Source organism: Vipera berus (assembly GCF_964194415.1).
Source record: "Vipera berus genome assembly, chromosome: 1".
Lineage (NCBI taxonomy): Eukaryota > Metazoa > Chordata > Lepidosauria > Squamata > Viperidae > Vipera > Vipera berus.
Genome location: NC_138202.1, coordinates 355,347,950 through 355,370,360, shown reverse-complemented (window position 1 = coordinate 355,370,360; position 22,411 = coordinate 355,347,950). Strand labels below are relative to the sequence as shown.

Below are 22,411 nucleotides of genomic sequence, written 5' to 3'. Positions count from 1 at the left end.
TCTAAGTTGTTGCTTCAAAATTGCTTATTTAGGAGAGAGGTGATAGGACAGTGACGCTGAACGTATGACACAACTGTCAAAAGGTGACATGCCATGACGTTTTTAGTTGACACCCTAGTGTACACCAACACATTTGACATTTGTAACCAGACCAGCTGGCATCCTTTCTACCCTCTCCCCAGCCTTCCCCTCGTCCAAGAAAAGGCAAGAGAGTAGATCAAATGGCTTCATGGCTTGCCATTTTTTTAAAAAAAATGTTATTATCAGTTTGAGTTGCAAAGCAGACTGGCTTTACAGCTCCCCAAAAGTGAACCCAAAGCTCCTTGCTCAGATCCAAGACTTTCTAGCTCACGAAGCAATCCTTTTCTGAAAATTATTTTACAGGTCAGAGGAGGAGAAGGGAGGACATTTTCCAACAAAATCACAACACTGCATACCTGAACTTCTCCAGCGTCTCCAGGACCAGCGCCTAGACGTGAGGCAGCATTTCTCTTTAGCAGCTGGAGAGGGGAAACAGATGTTTGAAACCAAATGGACTTTTCTTTTAGAAAAACTTATTTTATAGCTGTCAGCTCTGCCCCAACTTGGTCTTTTAAAGCGAAAAAAGACCCTCAACGCCATGTGCTGTAAAAGGTATACTTTACTAAAGGCCAACTGGATTACAGTACTGCATCCAGTTTTGGTCACCAGGATGTAAAAAAGATGTTGAGGCTCTAGAAAGACTACAGAGAAGAGTAACAAAGATGATCTGGAGGCTAAAACATACAGGGAACGGTTGCTGGAATTGGGTATGTCTAGTTTAATGAAGAGAAGGATGAGGGGGGACATGATAGCAGTGCTCCAGTATCTCAGGGGCTGCCCCAAAGAAGAGGGAGTCAAGGTACTCTCCAAAGCGCCTGAAGGCAGGACAAGAAGCCACGGATGGAAACTAACCAAGGAGAGAAGCAACCTAGAACTAAGGAGAAACTTCCTGACAGAACAATTAACCAGTGGAACAACCTGCCACCAGAAGGTGTGGGTGCTCCATCACAGGAGGTTCTTAAGAAGAGATTGTGTAGCCATTTGTCTGAAATGTTATAGGGTTTCTTGCTTGAGCAGGGGGTTGGACTAGAAGACTTCCAAGGTCCCTTCCATCTTCTCCATCATCATCATCATCATCATCATCATCATCATCATCATCATCATCATCATCTTATTATTATTATTATCATTATTATTATATTAGTAGTAGTAGTAGTAGCAGCAGCAGCAGCAGCAGCAGCATAGCAAATCCAGAATTGAGGCTTGCGTGCCAAAATTTCCCAGTTAACAATTTTCTCCCTTGCTCCCTTCCCACTGTCGGTGTTTCATTGTCCAATCATATTCTAATAGATTAGAGATTAGATTAGATTAATCTTTATTGTCATTTTTTTCCCCCTGTGGGCACAACAGCACACATTAAAAATGAAATTTAGTTGCTTGGGCACCAACTCATTTGACGGCCATATTGCTTAACAAACAGAAAATTTGGCCTTAATTCTGGTCATCAGTCAAGGAATGCCTGTCACTGAGCTACAGAAACGTTGCAGATTTGAAAAACTGCTATATGAATTTATACTTGAGCCAATCTCTGGGATTCCTCCTGTAAGAGTCTCACCTTTTTAAGTAGATCTCTGGCTTCTTGTGTGAGGTAGGGAGGCAAATTCAGTTTACACTTGAGAATCTTGTCAATTGTTTTCTTTCGGTTCTCCCCAGTAAAAGGGGGCTGAAAAAGAGAAGAGGCAGGAGAGGCCGTGAGAAAAGTGCACCACATAATGTAATGTCCACAAAATTCTGCTCGTACTTCCTGGCTTTTAAACAGGCCTGTAAAAACTGATTTCCATTATAAAATGGGTTTGATCTACAATCCTGGCTGTCTAAGAAAGGGCTTTTCAACCTTTTCACCTATTGTACTACTTTTAGGATATGGCAACATCCGAGTACCACCAGTCGCTTAACCAGGTGTCAAAAACTTCATGACCCCACCCCCCCACCCAAAAAAGGAAAAAAGTGATGAAGTACAGGTAGTCCTCGACTTACAACAGTTTGCCTAGTGACTGTTCGAAGTTGCAATGGCACTGAAAAAAGTGCCCCCCCCACAAGCCACAGCCGAGCAAGGCGCCTGCCAGGTGCCAATGTATCACAGGTGGTACCTGTACCACTGGTTGAAAAGCCCTGGTCTAAGAAGTCAAAATAGAAGATTCTAGGTTCGACTCCTGGCTGGCTTGCCAAAATTGCTATGCAGGTTCTGAGGTTTTGCTTGATAAAAAAAAAATACAGGAAACCAGAAGTTGCCTTCAAGCGTTACGTTTTTATTCAGCTGAACAAAGACGGGCTTCTCTAAAAATGAGAAAAAGCCCCAAGTATCAGAAAAGCCTCATTTTTACACTTTGATTACAGAAGCAATTCACGCAGCAAAGCTCACACACATAAAAGACTTTGCCCTTTAAGGCTGACACACTATAGATAAGGAGGAAGAAAGCAGAAGTAGCAAAAAATGTTTTCTTTTGGGTGTTCCCCCAAGACACCCTATGTTCCCAGGTGGGTTAGGATATTGGGTGTTTGCTTTGCTGTCCTTTTATGACCTTGCATTCATGGTTCTGCAAGTGGCCAGAGATAGCGAGGCCATCTGCACGTATTCACAAGTGATACTGTCCCCTAAGTCCGGGTCAACAGGAACGAATGTCTCATAGGTGCTTTTTCAAAAGGCAACTGGGCTTTATTTTTCCTTGAGAAAGTTTCGCTTCTCATCCCAGAAGCTTCATCGGTTCTGGCAGGTTGGGGGGGGGGGGAGGGAAGAGATGGAAGGCTTAATTCTGCCCGTCCTTTCAGAACTTAGCCTTCCACCTCCCCCATCCTCCTGCCAGAACCGATGAAGCTTCTGGGATGAGAAGCGAAACATCTTCAAGGAAAAACGAAGGAAGAAAGTCCGGTTGCCTTTGGGGAAAGCACCTTTGGAGACAACCATGACTTGGATGACTGGGAATCTCCACGGACATGGGTGAGACACGGCAGAGATTTTGATCACGGTCACAACCGCTATCTTGACTTTTTGATAGGCACGCAGCCCGGACACCCTGTCTACAACGTCGGCGGTAAGCGCATTAAGGAATCGGTGCTATTCCTGGACTGCAAACCCAACAGGAAAAGCACCGCAAACTTGCTGCCAACCCAAAGTTCGTATGATTTGGGTGAGAAATTCAGCCCAGCCGGTGGAAGCGAATTTCCCTCCCAACAAACCTGTTGCGTCCAGCTGTTAAGTACTGTGAATCAATATAAATGGAACTGGCATGTCATTCCCAAGAAGCAGAGTGAAATACAGATAGTCCTTGACTTATAATCGGTTATTTAACAACCACTTGGAGTTATGATTTGATTTAAAAAAATAGCTACATGTAATCTGTCCTCAAAGTTACAATTGTGGCCCTCCCCCCGTCACATGATTGCATTTCAGGCACCAGGGAACCAGCTTGCATTTATGACTGGTTGCAGCATGCCAGGGTCTGTGACTGTGATTTTTTTTTTGCCAGTTTCTGGCAAAAAGAAAAAAAAACCCCAACAACCTCCTGCTGTTTGGATGAATGGCTTCTCTTAAAGACCATGTGATTTCGCAGTGACTCACTTTACTGCGATCATAAAAATAGGCTTAAAATAGAATCCAGTCATGTGGTGCCTCGACTTATGACACAACAACTTAAAAATCAGTATTCCAGGCTCCCCTGTGGTTGCAAGTCAAGGACAACCTACAGGGCAGGTTCACAATCATTTTTTTCTGAATAAACCAGAATATAAATGAGAGAAATTATCCCCAACCCCCAAAACAGAAAAATCTAACACACATGCTTAGCAATGGGCAGGTAAAACCACATGGCAAATTCTTTAAAGGCATGAAACATGTTCCAAAACGAATCAAATTAAAACAAAACATGCAGCTTGTAAGTGTGCACCTACTGCTCCAGTCAGCATGTCATACATTAATGCCCCCAAACTCCACCAGTCCACCGCACGGTTGTGCCCACTCCTCATCAAAATTTCAGGGGCCCTAAAAAAAAAAAGACATCAAATACAAATAGCAAGGATCAGCACGACAGATCACCGCATCAGAACAGGTAATGATCAGAGTTAAAAATCCTGCGCAGAGCACCTGCAGCCACTGGGAGCTTCCGTAACAGCCACTCGCCTGCGGTGAATAACTATTGCTCCAGGTGACCAGCTTTGCCAATTCACTATACGTAGATTCATTAGTGACAGCTTCTTGTAAAACAGGGGGGGTCACATCCGGCCCGTGGGCCGGTTGCATCACATAGAGGCCCTGCCCCCACCCCCAGCTCTGGCAATGCAAAAAAAAAGGGCGTGATACGTCGCGACACATCACGTGTCACGGCAAGTTTGACACCTGTGTTGTAAAACATCAAGCTGAGCTGACAAGAGTTCCTGAACTTTAAAAAAGAGAGGCAAAGGTATAGGATAGGCAGCACCTGGCTCAACAGTACTGCCTGTGAGAGAGATCTAGGTGTCCTGGTGGACCCTCACTTGAGCCAGCCGTGTGCTTTACCTGCCCCCCAAACAACAATGCAATCCTAGGTTGCATCGACAGAGGGATGGCGTCAAGATCACGAGAGGTGATTTACTGCACTAGCGAGGCCACGTTTGGGATATGTGCCCAGTTCTGGTCACCACAATATAAAAAAGATGCCGAGGCTCCTAGAAAGAGTGCAGAGAAGAGCTGTTGTGATTCAGGGTCAGCCTGTGGGTTCGGCAGTTGGGTCGGACGACTCAGAGGAGGAGGAGGGGGGTGTTGAAGACCTTGCTGAGGGGGTTGAAGATCTTGCTGATGAGAGCCCTCAGCCAGGCCCCTCCCACTTGGTCACCACGGAGACCCAGCTGTGTGAGCCTGACAGCGTGGATGAAGATGACCCACAGCTGGCCCTGTTCAAGGACGCCCGACGCAGGAGGCAGTCAATTAGGAGTAAACAGCGGAAGGCAATGGGGCTCCTCGGAAGGAGGCAGAGAGAAGCCACGCCCTGAACTCTATATAAGGGGAATGTGTGGGAGGGCTGGTTTGCTGAAGGCAACCGCTTGGATAGTTCCTGTTTCTTAAAGCTCCTGTTTCTTGGTTTGTCTTGTTCCGTTTGTTTTTGTAGTAATAAATTTGGCAGGCGTAATTCCAGCCTCTTGCCTTATTGTAAAAGGGGTTGTCCCTGCCTTTTCTGCAGGGCCGGTAGCAGGCTGGTACAGAACAAGAGCAAAAAAGATGCTCTGGCTGAGGAATTCTGGGAGTTGAAGTCCACAAGTCACAAAAGGGCCAAGTTGGAAGACCCCTGGGCTAGTCTTATCAAACTGAAGGATTGGGGGACATGACAACTGTCTTCCACTACTTAAGGGGCTCTCACAGAGAAGAGGGGATTGACTTATTGTCCAAAGCACCTGAGGGCAGGACAAGAAGCAATGGGTGGAAACTTGCCAGAGGGAGATCCAACCGGGAAATAAGGAGGAATTTCCTGACAGGGAGAAGAATTAATCAGTGGAATAGCTTCCTCCTTCAGAAACTGAACTGGATTGTAACTCCCTTTTTCCAGGTAAGTTGTAACTCTGATCGCTAAGCTGCCGGTTGTGAGCCGAGGACCACCTGTAGCAAAATATACTATATCTCTTTCAATTGATAGCACATGAAAACCTTGACACTTATTGCGACGCTGACGAAATCTCAGTGGTACATGCAGGATGACACTTGTCTTCCAAAATTCAAGAGGCCAATGCAGAAACATGCTTCCAATCCTTACAGCTCAGACATCTTATCAAAGCCAGCATCTTCTTAAAGCATTAAACAGTGTGACTCCGGTAATTAGATAATGCTAAGTCCTATTTCAAGCCCACCCTTTGACGTGGAACGGCACTAAGTGACACTAACTGTGAGTCCATTCTACCTCATAGGATTGTTGTTGAGGAGGAAAATTAAAGGAACGAGTGCTTAGATACCACATCACTTATCTCCCATCTCGCCGGGATAAGGAGTGGAGTAATTTGGGAGTGGGAGAGGACTGGGAGGCTCAGAGCATGTGAGCCCAAGCCTACACTAGGCCTCCAAGGGAGGCACGTTAGAGGGTCATCTAGTCCAACCTCCTACCCAGGCAGGAAACCTTATACCATTTCAGGCAGATGGATGTCCAGTCTCTTCTTAAAAACTTCCAGTGTTGGAGCATTCACAGCTTCTGGAGGCAGGTTGTTCCATTGGTTAATTGTTCTAACTGTCAGGAAGTTTCTCCTTAGTTCTAGGTTGCTTCTCTCCTTGATTGGTTTCCATCCGCTGCTTCTTGTCCTGCCTTCGGGCGCTTTGGAGAATAGCTTGACTCCCTCTTCTTTGGGGCAGCCCCTAAGATACTGGAACACTGCTATCATGTCCCCCCCCCTTGTCCTTCTCTTCATTAAACTAGACATACCCAATTCCAGCAACCATTCCTTGTATGTTTTAGCCTCCAGTCCCGTTTAATGATTCACTGGGAATGGGGGAGTCCTTAGGTTTGGCCCTTCACTCAATGACCATTGTGACCTGCGACAAGTAATGGGCAGGCTCCATGACTGTTGTAAGTCAAGGACTACCTGTGTGGTGTATGCTGCCTTGATCTTGATATAAATCCAGTAGCTAAATGAAAAATTATAAAGGATCCCATCAGGACGTTTTAAAAGGTAAGTCTTTTTTTGAGAGAAAATACAACATTTAGATTATATTGACAAGAGTCCTGCTTGCTAAAGAATCACTTTCATCAGCCTGGTCTCCTTAGATTTGGCGAGGTCATTTTGATTCGAGGTTACAGTAATTTAGCTCCAACACATGTAAATGGAGAGAAATCTTTTCATCTTCTCAAGAAATCCTGGTGCGTGTGTGTGTGTGTGTGTTTGTGACTCCTCTCCTAATTTAAACTGGAAACATTCATGGGTTGCTCTGACCACTAGGCAGGTTAATCTAAAGAGGGAAAAATAAATACTTCTCTTTGACCATCGTTATTAACACTTTTCTGTCTTGTCAGTTGGACTCACATGTATTCTATTGTTCCACAGAACGTATGTGTGACTGTTCCATCATGAATGGATTCTTTACACAGTCCAAAATCCGTCAGTTTAACGTGACCTGGGGAGGGGGGGAGGAAATAAAAAAGGAAGTGAGGGGAGAGAACCACAGAAAGCTAATATAAAATTAAAATACCACAGGTAGACCTCGACTTACAACCAAATGTTGAGCCCAACATTTCCGTTAAGTGAATCTGGCTCCCCCTCCCCCATTGATTGTGTTTGTCAGAAGCCAGCTGGGAAGTTTGCAAAGGGACTCCGGGATGCTACAACCGTTACAAAATACAGGCCAGTTGCCAAGAACCCAAATTTTGATGATGTGACAATTGGGGATGCTGCAATGGTCGTAAGTGCGAAAAATGGTCGTAAGTCACTTTTGATATGGTTCCGACAGACGAGACCAGTAAAAACAGAACTCCAAGGCAAGAGGTTTCCTTAAAGAACCTATTTATTGGCGACAAAGTATCGGCACGATTAAAAGTGAAACCAAGACTGAGGTTTCCTCCCACAGGTTACAAAGTTACAAAGTTGAACTTCCCACACCAATAAAAATGTCACTAATCACACTCCCCAATTAATTTCTTTGGTCCAGCTTTCTAACGCAACCTGCCAAAAGCCCAGCAGCAATGACCTTGGTTCCCACAGGACAATTTATTGTTTTGTCCAACCTTAAAAGCACACATTCCCCCCTCCCAACTGTGGCAACCGAAAATGAAGTTGAATGAACCTTTATTGTCAAAGTACAACCATGTATACATTGAGATTGGCTGAGCAGGGCTGCCTGGGCAATCTGCTATGGGAGGCCATGGAGGTGGTGGGTGGCCCTGCGGACAGAGAGGGGCGGCGGAAGGGGCGGACAGAGCAGGGGCGGGGTGGTTTTGGGGCACTCAGTCTCTAAAAAGTTCACCATCACTGATCTAGTCTCTACACAGATAGTGGGACATTTGTCCTTACACCAGCGGTCTTCAACCTTGGCAACCTTTTAAGACTTGTGGACTTCCAATTCCCACAATTCCCCAGCCACCATGGCTGGCTGGGGAATTCTAAAAGTTGAAGTCCACAACTTGCCAAGGTTGGAGACCCCTGCCTTATACGCCATCTGGAAAGGCTAAAAACTGCAATCACGGCAGATCTGTTGACTATCAGGTGGGGAAATCTACCGAATCACCACCAGATTCCAATAACTCTGAAAAAAGTTGATAAAAACAGACTTGGTATAATTGTCTTTCTAACCTTGGTGATTCAGCATGATGTTTTCTGGCTTTAAGTCACGGTAGATGATTCCTTTCTGATGCAGGTGTCCCAAAGCCATCGAAATTTCAGCCAAGTAGAAACTACAATGCAAAAAAAAATGATTAGGAAAGAATCCTTGGGTGGCTATGCAGTTTTTAAGTGTTAATCAAGTCAATCTCAATCAGCAATCCTATAAATTGGATTAACGAATAATTTTTTACAAAAAAATCACTGCAAAACTTCAGATGTGGCACTTGACAAGAGGACTCAGCTTCCAAGTTTTATAGTTATTTCTTTGGCTTAGTTTTATGCTCGCTATTGCAGCTCCTAGAGTGTTGGGTTTTGCCCCATCTCTGCTCTGGAGACAATAGCCTCAGAGGAAAAAACGGTAACCGTAATTTCAGCTGTGAATCGACTGAGATAAATCAGAATAAAAACTAATGGAAGGGACCTTGGAGGTCTCCTAATCCAAAGGTCCCCAACCTTTTGGGAATCAGGGGCCAGTTCCATGGAGTGTGTTTTTTTTCTGTGGTCCAGAGGGTGCGTGGTTTTGTGTGCTGCCTGCATCTCGCAGATAGGGCTTTTACTTGTTGCTGGCATGCCGCGGCCCGGTACTGGTCCACGGCCCGGAGGTTGGGGACCCTTGTTCTAGTCCAATCCCCTGCTCAAGCAGGAAACCTTATACTATTTCAGGCAAATGGCTGTCCAGTCTCTTCTTAAAGACTTCCAGTGTTGGAGCATTCACAGCTTCTGGAGGCAGGTTGTTCCACTGATTAATTGTTCTAACTGTCAGGAAATTTCTCTTTAGTTCTAGGTTGCTTCTCTCTTTGGTTAGTTTCCACCTGTTGCTTCTTGTCCGGCCTTCGGGTGCTTTGGAGAAGAGGTCAACCCCCTCTTCTTTAATTCCATTTCAAGCTACAGGTAGTCCTCAACTTACAACCACAATTGGGATCAGAATTTCCATTGTTAAGCAAGCTGGTTTTGTGAGTCATGCCCAATTCTATTTTTGTTGTGACTGTTAAGTGAATCACTAGAGTTACGTGAACCATGCAGTCATCAGACAAATCCAGCTTTCCCCGTGGAGACCGCTTATTGGCTGGAAAGGTCATAAGTGAACCCCGGGATGTGGAAACTGTCCTAAAGAGATGCAGGTTGCCAAGTGCCCAAATTTTAATCACATGACCGCGGGGATGCTGTGATGGTCGTAAAAGCGCGAGAAATGATTGCAATTCACTTTTTTCAGTCTGGTTGTAACTTTGAATGGTTACTAAACCAACGCTTTTAAATCAAGGACTACGTGTATTGTTTTAAATGCTGCCCTGGTGACCAATTACAGACATCACCGCCCCTTTGTGTGATGTTTCAACAAAACCTAAAATTCAGTTCCTCTGCACAAACCCTCTGTCTGCACCCAGGCTTCCTTCTTCTCAAACAAGGGCGATGACACTGTTTGTCAACCTCCCGTGTGGTGTGGGGAGAAAAACAATTCTTTGTGCTCCATGTTTCTAAAAAGATGGACCTCCATCTTCCATTAAGATGGTCCTTCTTTTATTAAGCCACACAAAAGAAGCACAACTTTTACCTCCCCCTTAGAGAAAGCAGCATCAATACACAGGTAGTCCTCAACTTGTGACTATAATAGAGACCACAATTATAGTCATAGATTGTGGTCATTAAGCAGGTCATCATGTGACCCTGTCCAGTCTTACAAACCTTTTTTTGGGCAGCCATTTAAATGAAGTGTGGATGCTAAGCAATCCCCTTGTGCACTGTGGGCATTTTTTTCCACTAGAAACTGGAATTAAACATCAATTTGTGGCAAAAAATGGCATTAATTAGGGCCACGTGTCTACAGGGTGCTGCAAAAAGCCTTAAATTTGGTCCGTTGCCGAGCATCCAAAATATGGTCATGTGACTATATAGGGTTGGTGAAGTGGCTGTCAGAACTCCAGATCTTAAGTACCTTTTTTCAGGCCTGTCATAACTTTGAATGGCCACTAAGCAGGACTACCTGTTGCCCAGACCTTCTTTCTTCCTTCAGCTCAGCTCTTAATGTGACAGAGGATGGGAGCCATTTTGATTGGCCAATAAAGACGATACTTTGGATTGTAACACTGAGATGGGAGTCATGTGCTCTTTAACTGCATTTCCTTTTGCTAAGGCAGGGGTCTTCAAACCTGGCCCTTTTATGACTTGTGGACTTCAACTCCCAAGATTCCTCAGCCAGCGTGCCTGGCTGAGGAATTCTGGGAGTTGAAGTCCACAAGTCATAAAAGGGCCAAGTTTGAAGACTCTTGTGCTAAGGAGTCAAGAGAAATTCTTGTGTGGCTTCTGACCCACGGCCCCAAAATCACACTTTCTTTTTAAAACACATAATGATTCCAATATGTTAATTACGGATCAAACCATGGGACAGTCTTCAGCCACATCCAATTTATTTTCCATGATAAAACCACAAGATCAACAGACAGATGGAATGCTAAGCCCCCCAAGATTTGTTTTTAGCACAAAACTGAACAAAGCTGCTGGTAGGCAACGACACATTTAAGTCTAGGTAATATATGCAGCCTTTATATATTTGTCAAAATCTGTCAGCATCTGGACTTCTGGCTAGCCATCGCGGCTGCTGGAAGGCGAGCTCCGTCTTCCACGTTCAGTTTTGCTCCGCTGGGGGACCCTGGAAAGGGGTAAAAGTTGCCCTTACAGGGCGACGAGCAAGGGGGGGATCCCCGCTTGATCGTGGGAGGGCGGCAGCCCTTCCACTCGATCTGGGGCAGCCCTCCAAGCCGGCGGAGGAAAGACCAGCCAGAGTAATATGGCCCATTACTATGCTGCAGACAGCCGAAGTCAAACTTACCACCGAGCACTTTGAAAGCAATGCGGATGAAACTGGGTGAGATCTGATCTTCTCTTTACCCTAAGAATTTTCTTTTTCCTGTAAAAACTGCCTGAAGTATCTTTCCCCCTGTGAGAGGGAGGGAATCGAATTTCTATCCCACCGTCTAAAAACAGTGGCGACTGACTACCCAGGGATAGTAAAGCATTAAAAGAACAACTTTAATCTAATTGGATTTACATGTTCCTGAAGCTTGGGGACCAAAAATTTTCCTATTTTTTATTGGAGACTTTTGTTTTTAATCTACAAAAAAAAGAAGAAATAAAATTGGAAAAAGAATTATAAAAATTTTGGACTTAAAAAACCTTAAGTGGCGAAGTTTGGTATTACAACTTGCTGTTTCCTAACAGAGACTTGGCTGGAAGCCCAGACCTTAGATAACACTCTTTTGACCTTGGCACAACCTGTGAGAAACTCAGCTGTAAGCAGGGCTTTTTTTTCTCATAGAACGCTCAGAACGGAGTTCCGGCACCTTTTTTGGATGGAACCTTGTAGTGTAGGCAAGGCGGGTTGTATGACATGTGTGAGTTGCGGCACCTTTTTCTTTTACAAAAAAAGCACTGGCTGTAAGAGAACAGCTGGGCGGCATAACTGGCCTACTGGAACTGTGAATTTAAACCTTTACTGACTTTCAGAGTTGTATGTGGGGAATTGCCTTCCTATCTCGATGATGAAATACCTTGGGACTATAAAATCTTGCTTGACAAACGATTTCTACTATAAAGACTATTTATAAACATGTGAGAGAGATGAAGACCAGGAAAAGATCCTATCCATGTTGAAAGCAATACACGAAATCATTCTTTCAGCTTGTGATAAAATAAGACCTAACATAAAAGATCAATTCGCCAGCTTCATACATACACCCAAACTTTTGACTACAACCAAAGAATTAACGACGCAGAAGATAGCAGAAGAAGTGGAACAATCAAATATTAAGACAGAGGACTCAATTGACCAACAAATACAGTTAATGGAAAATCCAGAAAAGCGAGTGACAACACTGAAAATGGAAAAGACTTTCTATATAAATCAGAAGAAATTTGAGAAAGAAGAACAGACTGAATGGAAGATAAACATATCAGGGCAATCATGCGGAATTGGAATAATAGGGAGACAACTTAATGAATATACATGGGCTAGCTAGTCCTTCCAAAAAAATGGCAATTGGTCTCCTTTATTTCAAATAACATATATAATAATAGAGGGAGATCTATTTGACGATCTAAAAGCACTGATATGGAAGCCTAGTTGGCAAAGGAAGAAAGCCAGAATAAGGCTGAAGAAAATCGGGGTTTTGATTTATTAGAGGGGATTTTATATTATTAATTAGAGGGAAAAGGGAACAGTTGAGATAAGGGGAATTCTGGTCATTAGACTTAAAATATTTGGAAATTAGTTGAAAACAAGGATTTTATCTGCTTAATATTTAAAAATTAGACCTAAAAGAAAAAAAATAATTATTATGAATATGTTTATTTATTGATTAACCCAGGTAATATATACAATGGTTTTGATTTATTAAAGGGATATTGTATTATTAAGTAGATGATTTAATATGGTGGGAAATAGATAACTTTTAGGAAATAGAACAAGATTATATTCAAATAGATAAAATGTGTATTTTGGATGTTAGATTCTGTTTTGAATTGAGATAAGGGAAATTTTGGTTACCTAAAGCCCGAAAATTATAAATATCAAAAGGTAAAGGTAAAGGTTCCCCCGCACATGTGTGCTAGTCGTTTCCAACTCTAGGGGCCGGTGCTCATCTCCGTTTCAAAGCCGAAGAGCCAGCGCTTGTCCGAGGACGTCTCCGTGGTCATGTGGCCGGCATGACTAGACGCCAAAGGCGCACGGAACGCTGTTACCTTCCCACTGTAGTGGTCCCTGTTTTTCTACTTGCATTTTTACGTGCTTTCGAACTGCTAGGTTGGCAGAAGCTGGGACGAGTAACCGGCGCTCACTGTTACGTGGCACTCGGGATTCGACCTGCCAAACTGCCGACCTTCTGATCGACAAGCTCAGCGTCATAACCCACTGAGCCACCACATCCCTTATCAAAGGTTAAATTGGAATATTGATGGGAAATTAAAAATTGGGGAAAAATTAATAACAGGGTATGGATTGCTTATGAAAATTGAATGTAAAAATAATTAAGATACGTATAAGCTAAAAATTCATTGATAAAATGTAATAATGATGATTTTACTGAGTTGATAATAAGAACTGTATTAGCTTCAATACGAGACAGTAAATGTTAAGGGAACAAGAGAGGAAATATTTGATGTTGTAACTTGAGATTTGTACTAAAGATTTTGTTATCGAACTACTGATTAACCCAGCCACCAAGTTGCTTTTTAAATACTTAATGTAAAATTGGAACATTAACAAAATATTATAAAAAAAAAATCTGTCAGCATCTGCCTTTAGCAAGCTTCCGTACAGAGGTTTCTTTCAACAGGAGCTATTTTAGGTCCGCTGTGGCTTCATGGCTATATTTAGTGGTATTTATATTACTGTCTAAATGAAACACACAGTGTTTACATTTACGTTCATATTGTGACATATCATAAGATCAGCCTTCAGGCACCCACAGGCGTATTCAGTTTCCAACTCCCCAAATGCTGTAGCCCAAACAACCTTCTCTTTCAAGTATGGAAAATGAAAATGCAGCTCAGCAGAAAGCTGTGATATGTCTCCCCAACTTTCCCCAACAACTGGCTTCATATGTTCTTCATTCGGCTCTTGCCTTAGTCTACCCTACTGGAGCTGAAAAAGCTTTTGGTCACTTACCAAGCGGTGTCTTCCATAAATATCCCCTCTCGTTCCAACTGCATGAAGAGTTCTCCTCCTAAAATCAAAGCGTGAGAAAAGCAACAGTAAAATTTCGACTCCGTCACTAGGAAAGTTAGCCTGAGACCGATGCCACAAGAGAAGAGGGGCGCGGAGGGCTGCACGGCAGAAAGCCACCTGCCCTACTTCCAAGTCCATGGGGCATTCTGGATAACTTGCCCCTTTTGTTTAGAGCAGGGGTGTCAAACTCGCAATGTGATGTGATGTCTCGTGACCTTTTTTTTTTCTCCCATTGCCGGCAACGGGGTGGGCGCAGTTTCATCATGACGCATCCGGCCCACGGGCCGGCAGTTTTGACACCCCTGGTTTAGAGAATTGACCACACTCCGGTTGGATTCACAAACTGCCTTATAATTTATTTATTTATTTCTTTACTTGCAAATTTATTGGCCGCTGTTCTTACTTCAGGGTAACCCTGGCTTACAATCATTAAAAGATAAAAACTGTACAAAAACAAAAGATATAAATAAGACACTTGTTGTTGCTGTTAGTTGCGAAGTTGTGTCCAACCCATCGCAACCCCACAGACAACGTTCCTCCAGGCCTTCCTGTCCTCTACCATCTTCTGGAATCCATTTAAGCTCACGCCTACTGCTTCAGTGACTCCATCCAGCCACCTCGTTCTCTGTCATCCCCTTCTTCTCTTGCCCTCCATCTTTCCCAGCATTAGGCTCTTCTCCAGTGAGTCCTTCCTTCTTCTCATTAGGTGGCCAAAGCATTTGAGTTTCAATAAGACACTAAACAAAGCCAAATATTGCAGCCTAATTAAAAGATGGCTAACTGGCAGAGCCAGGTCTTTAGGCTTTTACAGAAGGTCAGTATGGCTGGAGCTGAATCTCACTCTGGAGGACAAGATGTTCCAAAGGGCAGGTGCAATGGCAGAGTAGGTCCTTCTCCTGGATCCCGTCAGCCAGAATACTGAGGCCAATGGGGCCAGCGGAACGCCTCCTTCGCCAGCATGGGTGGGGCGGGCAATCAATCCCAGTGGGATGAGACAGTCCCTCAAGTAGCCTGGAGCCATGCCATGAATGGACACTGGGTCCACTGGACAGCTACGGACAGTAATTGTGGCTTTCCCAGAAATGCAACCTTCCTGATAAGAGACCATTTCTGAGAGGGGGGGAAGTTGTTAGGTGCGAAACGCCAGGTGCACACCTGAAGGTCCAATTAGATTGCTTTATTGCTAATTATGCCGATGCATAGGACTCTTCTCAAACAAGGGTCAGCACCTGCTTGGAGATAAGGGTCAACAGCATTCGGGGGGGGGGGGTGGATGGGGAAAGGTTGGACTTAGTCTGCTGGTGACTACGCAGGGATTCTAGGCTGATCCTTCTTTTGACTACCCCCCACCCCCCCCATGTTCTGCCACTCTTTCTCCTATAGCAGTTTTGGGGGGGGGAAACTAATATAAAGATATGCTTCTTTAAAGAAACATTTGGGGGAAAAATTAGTACAATTCTGGACCACAGTGAATCATCCCCTTTTCCTTCCCCTGCCACGTATTAAGATTTCCAAAAGAATATAGAGGTAGTCCTCACCTTACCACCAGTCACTTAGCGACCATTCAAAGTTATGCCAGTTACCCAGAGCTACTCATGGCCCAGATTTGAACTTCCGACGGTCAGGTTCCTCCCAATGTCACAGGACTACGTTTTGGGTGCTCAGCAACCAGGCCATATTTACAGCCGTTTTGCACCATCCCGATTTTATGTTTTTCCCCCCAGAAATCTGTGTTTACTTCTGATTTTCAGCCAAAAACATCAATTGCTGGCAACTGATTTGCTTAATGACCACCAGAAAAGAGGTCACAAAACTGAGCACGGTGACAACCGGCACAATTCAACAACTGTAATTCCAGGCTGAATTCTGGCTGTAAACGGAGGGCTGCTTCTATTTCTAAAAATATAGAAGAGTTTTATGAGGGAGCAATGAAACTGATCCCACGCTGTTGGTGAGCTCAAAAAATCCACATTTTGATTCCCAGCTCAGACTTACCACTGAGATACTCGAGGATGAGGTAGAGTTTTCCACCGGTCTGAAAGGCATAAATCAAGTCGACGATAAATGGATGCTTGACCTCCTCCAAGATATTCCGCTCGGCTTTGGTGTGAGCGGTGTCTTTTGCGTTCCTCACAATCATCGCCTAGAGAAAACAAAACAATTGTAATATCTATATTCTAAAAAAAAAATACGTAGAGGGAGTTGGTGGAATCTGAGGGTGGAGTTAAAAGAGGGACCAGCCTAGAATCCCTATGTAGCCACAAGCGGACTAAGTCCACCCGCCCTTGAATTCCACTGACTGTTGTCTAACTCTAAGCCGTTAGTTGAGAAGATTCTTGTGCATAGGCTTTTAGCAACAAATAAATTAACAATTTAACTGGACCTTCACACGTGGACCTGATCTTTCCTGCCTGATAAAAACACAACACAACTATATCACGTCTGCTACGTTTGTGACCAAACTGGAGCCACTGAGAGCTACCGAAGCTCACAAAACATATTAGGCGCCATGGATCAATTTATCATCCCCAAAGCCAAACTTTATTTTCTTCCTTATCTGCCACCTTTCCTAATTTTGAGGAAGGTAAAAGCTACCCTTGTCTCGAAACCTGTAGACCCAGGTAAATCTAAATATAGTGTCATGGTTCTGATAAATGAGACAGTTCAAACAAATTTCAAGCATTCTTTATCTAATAAAACTTAATAATTAATAATAATGAAAGAAAGCATCGGCACTCATGGAGGGATGCCAGAATCTGAACTCTCCTCACCTTGACACATCATATCCTGCAAAATCTCCCTCCCTTAATTACACGTCATGAATCACGTTCACCAATTAGTTTTACATATGAAGTTTCACTTCCCTTTCTGTGTGCGGCTATTCTTATCTTCTCCAAATAGCCATTTACATTTCCCTCCCTTCAAGATTCAAAGCGAAGCAGTTTAAAACAAAAGGCTGTCTCTTATATTGTCTGTGCAAAAACATGTCGAGTGTTTGCAGCATTGACAGCCTGCTTGTGAAACAGCCAATCATGATTTTGAAGTGAGCTTTCTAAAGCTTCTTCGTGCAAGCCAGGGTTTGTTCAGTTTAGAGGTCAAATATGGTTTGCTGTGAACAAAGAAGGGACTGGAGTGTATAAAGTTGCTGCACATTATATCAACTATAGTTTCTGAACAGATTTCAAGAAGAGTGCCAAGTAGAATACGGGTGCAGTAGTCTGTTTGCAAGGTGATCAAGACATGAGCCAGAGTAGAAAAAGAATAAAGCATGCTGCTGGTGAATTCTGGAAGTTAAAGTCCACACATCGTATAGTTGTTGATATAGACTCAGGACGGCCACAAAAAAGCAAGTTGTAAAGCAATCACTTATTTCTGATTTGGCTTCTGGAATAAAGCTTGAAATGTTCCTTCAGTTACTACATTGTTTAGCCAGTCTGCAACAAATTGTAGTTCATCTTCCATTTAACTTCCCTCTCCTATAATTTAACTTGGATTCTTGATTTAAAGAGGGTATTGGACATTATAAACCTTAAATAGCCTCTTCAAATTATCTGACTTGGTTTTCACTACCTTCAGTTATCAAAGTCATCAAACGTAAAACCAACCAGTGGCTTGTAATCATGGTCTGATTCACATATGACATCAGAGCCTGTTTCTTGCAATTCAGTGAACTTCAAACAACCAAACACACTTGAACCAAACCTAATTTGTCCAGCTTTCTCTTCCTTATCTCATTCTTCCTCCTCCCTTTTTTCAAGAGAGGCTATAGATCACAGGAGAACGTAATCCAACCCATTGTTAAAATGTATATTCAGCTATAATACATTAATTTAGATTTCAACAGACTGGATGACAATTCCAAACGAAAAGCATAGACTATGCTGCTAGCTGCTCTACTATCTTACAAAGAGCCGTAACAGCAATGCTTGTTAAAAAATATCCGATTGCATAATTAGTGCACCAACCAAGCAAAAGTTCAAAAATTTTAAGTACACAATAACAAGTGAAAAACTTTGCAAGCAAGTGAAAAGTGATTCTCCAATTACTCCTAATATCTGAAGTAACTAGACAGAAATACAGAGTTGGTTGTATAAAATTCCTTTATTTCAGTTATGACGACAGGTATCCTCAACTTATGACAATTTTAGAAATTTTCCGTTGCTAAGCCAGACACTTGCCCCATTTTATGACCTTTCTTGCCACAATTATTAGCTGAATCACCGCAGTTAAGTTAGTAACATGGTTTTCAAGTGAATCTGGCTTCCCCATTGACTGTAATTGTCAGAAGGTCGCAAAAGGGGATCACACCACCCCAGGACACTGCAACCGTCATAAATATGAATCAGTTGCCATGAATCTGGATTTTGATCATGTGACCACAGGCATGCTGCAACAGTGATAAATGTGAGAAAGGGACAAGTCAGTTTTTCAGTGCCGCTGTAACTCTGAATGGTCACTAAGCAAATGATGGCAAGTTGAAGAGTAACTGTATTTCTTAGTACATTTACATTCTCCTAGCAATGATTCTCTGGAGTCTCAGCAAGATCCTCTTGATGGAGCTTGAATTCAAGATCGGCAGCAAGCAAAATTTTGTTCTACCTTCACCACACACACAAGTTGTCTATCTTTTTACAGCTGGGTGATCAAAGCCATCTCACCTTTTTCAGCACCTTCATGGCAAAAATTTTGCCAGTGTTTGCTCCTGTTACTTTGCGGACTTGGAAAACCTGCCAACACATTTTAAAGAGAAGCATTATCACTTTTTCCCCCCTTCCAAAATAATAATAATAATAATAAAAAGGTTCACAGTCACTACAAGAGCTGACTTTGTAATAATGCCGCTTTGGGGGGGGGGGCGCGCAAAAGCCCTAATAAGCAGGCATATACATAGAATGAAGGCTATTGCTAAGCACATTTGATTTGTGCTTAGATTGTAAGCCGCCCTGAGTCTTCGGAGAAGGGCGAGATATAAATGGGATTAAAAAATAAATAAATAAATAAATAAGATCTGGTAATTTTGCTGCTTCCTTTAAATCAGCGAATAACAAGTGACCGGGCTTCACTACCCTGGAAGGAAACTAAAGCAAGCCACAGACGGCACAAGCCAGTTTTCCCATAAGCCAGGGCTTGCACCGTTCAGCAATTACAAGCTATCGCTCTGAAATAATAAAATACTGATACGGTCAATTTGTAAGTGGTCTTTTAATAACAAGGCTCAGGGCAACTTATGGCAAATACTGTTTGCAATAAAAGAAACCCACTTCTAACGTTTGAAAACACAATGAAAGCGACAGGGGGATTAGGACAAGCCTACGCAGATGCAATCAATCGAGCACATATTATGAAACCAACAGGCCAAAAGTCACTCTCCTAACCCTTGCTCTGAGTTGTTTTTATCTTCTAAGTTACCCAACGAACCTTTGCCATAAAGCAGTGTATAAACAAGCCAAGAAAAAAAACACCAAAACAAAACAGAGGAGATTGCTACATGGTGCTGGGCCATAAACTACAGCTGATTTATAGAAAACCTATTGGCATAGCTCAGTCTGGCCGGCTATGGAATTCTGGGTATTGAAGTCCATGTGTTTGAGAGTTGCAAAAAAAGTTAAGACAGGGAAACTTTCAGGCTGCATTTCAATATTGCTCAGGATTGAATTGATTTGTTTTCCTGCTCACACGGGATATGCTTGACCCCTGTGCTACGGTCCCTGCCTGGCAAAATAAAGATCCCAGTCCTTATTCAACAACTGCGACGGAAATACGAGACCATTTTGCTCACTGCAACCAGGTGGAAACGTTCCCTGGTTCCCTTCCCATTCCAGAAGAGGCCCAAGTTTGACGCTTTATTTATTAAACAAATTTATACGGGCCGCCCAACTCACAACACACGGGTGATTAGTATTTGAAACGTGAAATTTAGGAATAAAATTAATAAAGTAAGGATTCAGGAGGAGGAGATGTGCTGGGCCCACTGATATAAAAGATGGAAAGGAAAAGAGGAGCAATTCTCCACCTGGCCAGAAGCCCCCTTACCTTTCCGTAGCCCCCTTTGCCAAGAACACGGAGCAGCTCAAAGCACTCTGGGCGGATCTTCTCAGGACCTCGGTTTACGCTCGTTTCCGAAATCTCGAACTTCTCACAATGCTCCATGCCGCTAAACGAGAACCAACAATGTTCGTTTTTTTTTTAAAAAGGCCAGCAAGGATCCAAAAGAGCTCTCTCTGCTGTAGCGCCAGCCCTTTGGAACAGAGGTCCCCAACCTTTTGGGCACCAGGGACCCAAAGGTTTTTTTCCACGGACAGGAGGGTGGGTGGTTTTGTGTGCTGCCTGCATCCCACGGATGGGGCTTTGCTCGTTTGTGCGGGCCAGTTGCTGGCCATGCCGTGGCCCGATACCGGTCCACGGACCGGGGGGGTTGGGGATCCCTGCTTTGGAACATCCTGCCTCCTTGGGGTGAGGTTTGCCCCCACTCTCCTGCCTGTCCGCAAGGACCTGAAGATCAGTTAACCTGGACCCAATGGGGTAGTCCCACACTGGAGGTGGCTACTGGACTAACTAGCTGACTCCACCTTCCCTCCCCCACCCCCGGTGCTTCCTGTTCCCCCTCCACCCAACTTTTTAATTTTAATTTTGTACTTCTCTGTGGAGATGCTCAGTCATCCAGGTCATGGTTGTCCCAAAGATGCTTTTTTCAAATGACAACTGGACTTGTGTTTTTTCATTGAAGACGTTTCGCTTCTCAGCCAAACAGAATGTGGACAACAATCTACATTTTGAAAGAGGGGTCAAAGATGGCATCTACATTAAGACTGAACAGCTCTCGCTCAACAGAGGGGGAGGGATATGGCACCAGCTCTCTCAACACAGTCCTTTTAGCGGTTCCAAGTTGCCACATCCATTTGCATTATTCAGGTGGCCCTGAGGGCACAGATCAACCTCCAGGTGGCCTCTCTGAAAGAGTGCAAAGGATATTAATCCTTCCATCCTCCACCATTCAGGCAGAACTGAAGAAGCTCCTCGGATGAAAAGTGGAATGTCCTCAAGGAAAAAAAAAACAAAGTCCAATAGCCTTTTGAAAAAGCACCCTCGGGATATTATTGTACTTCCACTGTTTATCTGCACTGTTTTATTCCTTTGTTATTGTTTACATTTTTAAAATCACTTCCCCCCCCACATTTTATGATTGTAAGCCGCCCAGAGTAGCTCCATGGCAAGATGGGCGACAAATCAATTTAACAAGAAATGAATTTCTTTTTTTTTTAGACCTTTTGACATGACCACGGTTTAGCAAGGGAAACATTTTCATCCTCTCTAGTGAAACAACTTTTGAAAAGAAATTCCTTTTCCTTGCAGATAAGTTAAAGGTGATTAAAACCGATTCAGGCCTGGCTTTCGTCAATCCCAATTGCTGCATCTGAACCCCAGGATGAAAATGTACCGTCTCCAAGAGAGAAGGTTTGCTCTGTTATCACTTCCTCCTTAAATTGAGGATATTTCTGACTGTTGCCAACTGTGTCCCCATCCCTGACTTTAGGTTTTAGGACTTACAGCTCATATGGACTCACTCCTCCATGATCCATACTTTCGCTTAAGTGACCCTGAAACAAAACGGTGAGAGAAAGGTAACGACATCATTGTAAACAAGAATTCTTTGGAAAGTGCAGTAAGATTTGTTTATATATTAACTCAGGTTTTAAAGGCTGAGAGCACCACACTCCTGCAGACTGATTTTACATAATAAGCCCTGTCAGCAAAAAAGATACAGCCATCACACTGGAGGGAAGCGCCAAAGCTTGTGAACTGAGTGCACAGATTCAGCGGTTTAAAAGCAACTGTCCTGCTACTCAGCTGTGTGCAAATCCTACAAACAGCTGGAAAAGGAGTTTAAGGAAAAAATAAATATTACCAACACACTGGAGTAAATATAAATAAAAGACTGCAAGAAGGCCATCCACTATCGTAAAATGTTTAATTTTAGGCTTGTGCAATTCACCCATGTAGTGAAATTCTCATAACCGTTTCTCTTCGAAACAGCCCTTTCTGTATCATAGGGACGGTGATAACTGTGCAGAAATACGGTTCTCCTTGACTTGTAACCAGCCGTTTAGTGACCAAAGCTACAATGGCCCTGAAAAAAATAACTCATAACCAGTAACTTGGGACTGTCACAGCATCAACGTAGTCAGGTGATCGAAATTTGAGGGTTTGGCAACCGTCATCTATTGATGATCATTGAAGCATTGCATGTGATCACTATTTGTGGCAACGTCAACGGGGAAAGAAAGCCAGATTCGCTTAACCACACGGTTAACAACTGCAGTGATTTGCTGAAAAACCTTGCAA

At 43.4% G+C, this 22,411-nt stretch overlaps 1 protein-coding gene across 2 annotated transcripts in view; it reads right to left on the bottom strand.

The window, feature by feature from the left end:
* The window catches only part of RPS6KB1 (ribosomal protein S6 kinase B1), a 40,833-nt gene that overhangs the window by 7,837 nt on the left and 10,585 nt on the right, over positions 1–22,411 (bottom strand). For both annotated transcript variants that reach the window (XM_081312860.1, XM_081312861.1), the window contains exons 2-11: positions 21,617–21,666; positions 20,102–20,222; positions 18,727–18,795; positions 16,064–16,211; positions 14,009–14,066; positions 8,320–8,420; positions 7,057–7,147; positions 3,970–4,060; positions 1,637–1,744; positions 438–500 (exon numbers count right to left, since the gene is read on the bottom strand). In XM_081312860.1, coding sequence (XP_081168986.1) covers positions 438–500; positions 1,637–1,744; positions 3,970–4,060; positions 7,057–7,147; positions 8,320–8,420; positions 14,009–14,066; positions 16,064–16,211; positions 18,727–18,795; positions 20,102–20,222; positions 21,617–21,666 — 900 coding nt within the window. The remainder of the gene's footprint in view (positions 1–437; positions 501–1,636; positions 1,745–3,969; positions 4,061–7,056; positions 7,148–8,319; positions 8,421–14,008; positions 14,067–16,063; positions 16,212–18,726; positions 18,796–20,101; positions 20,223–21,616; positions 21,667–22,411) is intronic.